This window comes from Pelobates fuscus, chromosome 3 (assembly GCF_036172605.1).
Source record: "Pelobates fuscus isolate aPelFus1 chromosome 3, aPelFus1.pri, whole genome shotgun sequence".
In the NCBI taxonomy this organism is placed as follows: domain Eukaryota; kingdom Metazoa; phylum Chordata; class Amphibia; order Anura; family Pelobatidae; genus Pelobates; species Pelobates fuscus.
The window spans coordinates 403,439,797-403,444,669 of NC_086319.1; the positions used below are offsets into that span (position 1 = coordinate 403,439,797).

At 36.5% G+C, this 4,873-nt stretch overlaps 1 protein-coding gene across 1 annotated transcript; it reads left to right on the plus strand.

Annotated features, from left to right (window-relative positions):
- Positions 1–1,829: 1,829 nt before the first annotated feature.
- On the plus strand, positions 1,830–2,789 carry LOC134601936 (olfactory receptor 11L1-like). The gene has a single exon (XM_063446442.1). It carries the CDS (start codon positions 1,830–1,832, stop codon positions 2,787–2,789), a length of 960 nt encoding a protein of 319 aa, XP_063302512.1.
- Positions 2,790–4,873: the final 2,084 nt, after the last annotated feature.

The window sequence follows — 4,873 nt, forward strand, 5'->3', positions numbered from 1 at the left end:
CTAACATTTGTCTAGAATTCTAATATTGAAGGATTTCAGGATTTTTTGAAGAGATCCTTTAACACTGTGTTTGTGTGCATTTAATGCAAATTTGGGATTATAGACATAGTAAAATTACAAGGAGTTATACTTATATCAGATTGGGACTACACTATAAATGTAACTAATTGTCGTCATGCATATTTGGGGATATATTGTATCACTTTAATAAATCTCAAATATACACTACCCTCTAATAACACTGCAACCCTTAATAAATATGAGCAAAGAATGTGAAAATGTGTCTTTATTGTTTACCCTTTTGATTTATTTTTTTCACAATATAAACAAACATACTCTGATCTCATGGATATCAAACAATTGCAATCGCAACAGAGGTTTAAAAAAAATGAAAAACATATTTTTAAAATATATGTGTTGCACAATTACTGGCACAATTTTAGTCAATACTTTCTGCTACTTCTCTTTAAGATAACAGCTCTAAATCGTCTCCTATAATGCCTGATGAGGTTGGAGATCACATGACAAGGAATCCGAGACCATTCCTCCATACAGAGTCACTGCACATATTTCAAATTTTGAGGTCGACGCTGGAGAACTCTGTGTTTTTTCAGGTTTTCCACAGGGTTCAAATCGGGGAACTAGGATTGCCATGGCAGAAAACCATTTTTCTGTTGATTTTGAAGGATGTTTTGGATCATCGTCCTGCTGGAACATCCAACCACAGCCCATTTTAAGCTTTCTGGCAGAGTCCGTCAGATGTTTAATATCTGTTATTTGATAGTGTCCATGATGCCACGTGCCCTAACAAAATTTCCAGGTCCTCTGGAAGAACAACAGGCAGAATTTGGCCTATGTGTTAACTTATATTTAATTCATAGAGGTGCCAATAACAGTGCCACACATATATTTAACAATGTTTTTTTTTTTTTTTTAAATATCCATGCCAGCAGAGTATTTATGTGTATTTTTAGAACAAAAGAAATAAAGACAATTCTTTGGTCTTCTTTGGTTATATTTACCAAGGGTACCAATATTAGTGGAGGGCACTTTTACTATGGTTATCATATCTGTGTAGATATGTATGGTGTGAGGGTATTTTTCTTACACTGGTTAAATGATTGCAGGAGCTGAGACATTGTGTCTATGAATATATTATATCACTACAATGGTTTACGACGCAGGGCTAAAAGTACAGGGTCATACCACTTTGAGATGCAGTTATTTGTATGCCTATAGTGTCCCTTTAACACAGCAATGCAGTCTAAGTAATACATTGCAATTACATTAAATTGTAATAATTTATAAGTACAACTCTAAATCAGCAAAATATTTATCATTTAAAGGGATTCTTCAGCTCATTGAAGTAGTCTGGGTGCAGTGTCCCTATTGCACGAAGTGCTGCAATGTTAAACATTGCAGTTCCAAATAAATAAGCCAGTCCACAGTAGCTGTCTACCAGGCAGCCACTAGAGGGCTTTCTGAATTGTAACGGACCTTTGGTCCGGTATCTCTGATGGATGTCCTCACGTTCTGTATGAGGACATCCAGCGTTAGATGTTTCCACAAAAGAAAGCATTGATTCACTGCTTTCCTATGGGGAGGTATAATGCGTGAGCAAATAAAGGGTTTTTAACCCTTTGTTCACACAGGCAGGGTGGGTGGGTGAGGGGGGGTTAGCATGGGGGGGGAGGAGAGACTGGGGGAGCGATAGTGCCAGGAATACAGCTTTGTATTCCTGTCATTAAAGTATCCCTTTATAACTTTTTTATAGTATAATTTCCTGATTTCATCAATGTACAGTAATACTATTTTGGTATCTAATGAGGATGTCCTTTCATCAGATGATTCCAACACACAACCAATCAACTATATCAGAATTTTTCCTCTTGGGGTTCCAGCTTCAGCACAGATCCAGAATAATTCTCTTCACTACTCTCCTTCTGGTCTACATTATGACTTTAACTGGAAACCTTCTGATTATAATTCTGGTTTCAGCGACTCAATATCTTCGTTCTCCAATGTATTTCTTCCTCAGCCAGTTGTCTTCCTGTGACATCATACTCACTACATCAATTATTCCTAACTTGCTCCGTATCACCTTACACAATGGTATCCCCATGTCAGTTAGTCAATGCATTGCTCAGTTAAATTTCTTCTGTTTCCCATCAGTTACAGAATGTCTTCTTCTCACCATCATGTCCTATGATAGATATGTGGCTGTCTGTAAACCATTGCATTATGTAACGATAATGAATTTCCCATTTTGTCTTAGTCTCGTGGTCTTTTCCTGGATATTGGGTTTTCTTCTCGCACTGATTGTTTCTATCCTATTAAGTAATTTAACTTTCTGTAATCCAAAGTATATTGATCATTTGTTCTGTGATTTAGTTCCTCTTGTTCAGCTTTCATGTTCTGATACTACAGTTTTACAGATTGTCATATATTTAATCGGTGTTCCAGAAACTGTCATTGAAACTGTGTTTATCATTTCTACGTATGTTTGCATCTTTTGCGCTGTACATAGAATATCATCCACCACTGGGAGACACAAAGCCTTCTCCACATGCAGCTCCCACCTTGCTGTCGTGTGCACGTATTACGGGACAGTTACTGCCATTTACATTTTTCCATCACGAGAATCTTCTTCCGGAATTAATAAGATTGTATCCCTTATTTACACAGTTGTGACCCCTTTGTTGAATCCAGTAATATACAGTCTAAAGAATCAAGAAATCAAGACAGCCATTAAAAAATTATTGAATAAAAAAAAGATGTTAGTAATATAATATGCACGTGTCATTTGTATGCCATTAAATTACTTTTAAGGTACTAATCATAAATAGAAGCATTAGGGACTATTCTTTTCCATGGAAATCTCTAAATTTGCAATTCAATAAAGGAAAGCATAATAGTTTTAATCCCCAGCTTACACAACCCATTAGACTTTCGCTTTCAGTGTTAAAGGAATTGTGATTCATCAAAATTTTGCGTTCTTATTAAAACCCAAACTCCAAAATGGTATATGGATGAATCATAAAACAAACAAAATGGATAGTGCATGAAACTGTTTTTGTTTTTAATTTTTGATCTTTTGATCCAATGCACCAAAAAACATAATGATTAATAGCTCGGGGACAGCCACTAAATGTTGATTTTATTAACAGATCATGTGATTAGTGACTAATAGAGGGAAAATGAGTTGCAGTAAAACAAATCTTTATTTATAAATTATATGTTTTTACACATTTTATCTGTAAACTAAATGGTGCAGAAATGTGCCTATCGGTGTAATGCAGAATATATGCAGAATATTTATATTTTGCAGCACACTGATTGGGCAATTTTCATGCCCATTTGGCTTCACCGAATCGTTTTTGCCAATCACATGGATTAAATTTGTCCGGATCGAAACCCAACATTGACAAATGCCAAATTGCCTGAAACCACATTTTTCTGCAAAGGGGAAGTCTACAGCACATACTGGATACAGATGGAGTTAATATTAGAAGTGAATAAATAATTAGGTGAGAGCAAAATAACACGCATGCAGGTTACCATATCTCAGGGTACAACCTAAAATAACAAGAAACAGCAGATCACAGAATAACATGCATAAAGTGTTTAAAAACAAATAAAAGCCACATTTGTCCCACTCACATGGTACTGAGCCGTTTGAAGTAGGCTCAGACTATAAGCGCCTTGGGATATATGAAAATGATTGCTTGGATCCAATGCTAAAAAATGGTGATAAAGCCCCCCATTGGATACTGCAAATCTCCCTCCGGTTTCCAATACACACCAGATTTAGAAGGGTTGTAGGAAGGTAGCCAGGGCAAACTTTAGTTAAATTTATTAAAATATATAACAAATGATCTCTAATGCACAAGGGCACTAATGCATTTCAAAATCTTTATCAAAGTGCTTGCTAATGTCTTTGACTCACAGTTCTTTCTTAAATATCCCCAAAAAGGCACGTTTTATCTTTTCACTCGTGTTCTTCGTCGTATCCGGGTACGTCATTTCCGTGTATACCATTTCCGGGTCAGCAGACGTTACACGTACAGATGGAGTTAATATCTAACTCGTTAATAGAAGCATAAGCAGTTGGCTACTCATTGAGCATTTCCAGGCAGGAAATAGTTAAAATAAGTACATAAAAAGCAAGCAAGGGTCTCAAGACAACATTAAACCTGACCATATACCTCCCAATCCTCCATTCTATTCACATAAGTGGAAAACAATCTGTTAATATAGGGGGTCTTGCTTTGTTAATGAAACATAGAAACATAGAAACATAGAATGTGACGGCAGATAAGAACCAATCGGCCCATCTAGTCTGCCCAATTTTCTAAATACTTTCATTAATCTCTGTACTTATCTTATAGTTAGGATAGCCTTATGCCTATCCCACGCATGCTTAAACTCCTTTACTGTGTTAACCTCTACCACTTCAGCTGGAAGGCTATTCCATGCATCCACTACCCTCTCAGTAAAGTAATACTTCCTGATATTATATTTAAACCTTCGTCCCTCTAATTTAAGACTATGTCCTCTTGTTGTGGTAGTTTTTCGTCTTTTAAATATAGTCTCCTCCTGTACTGTGTTGATTCCCTTTATGTATTTGAATGTTTCTATCATATCCCCCCGTCTCGTCTTTCCTCCACGCTATACATGTTAAGATCCTTTAACCTTTCCTGGTACGTTTTATCCTGCAATCCATGAACCAGTTTAGTAGCCCTTCTCTGAACTCTCTCTAAGGTATCAATATCCTTCTGAAGATACGGTCTCCAGTACTGCGTACAATACTCCAAGTGAGGTCTCACCAGTGTTCTGTACAATGGCATAAGCACTTCCCTCTTTCTACTGCTAA

Excerpts from the sequence above, each read along its gene's own strand:
- LOC134601936 (XM_063446442.1), top strand. The coding sequence starts at position 1,830 with ATGTCCTTTCATCAGATGATTCCAACACACAACCAATCAACTATATCA.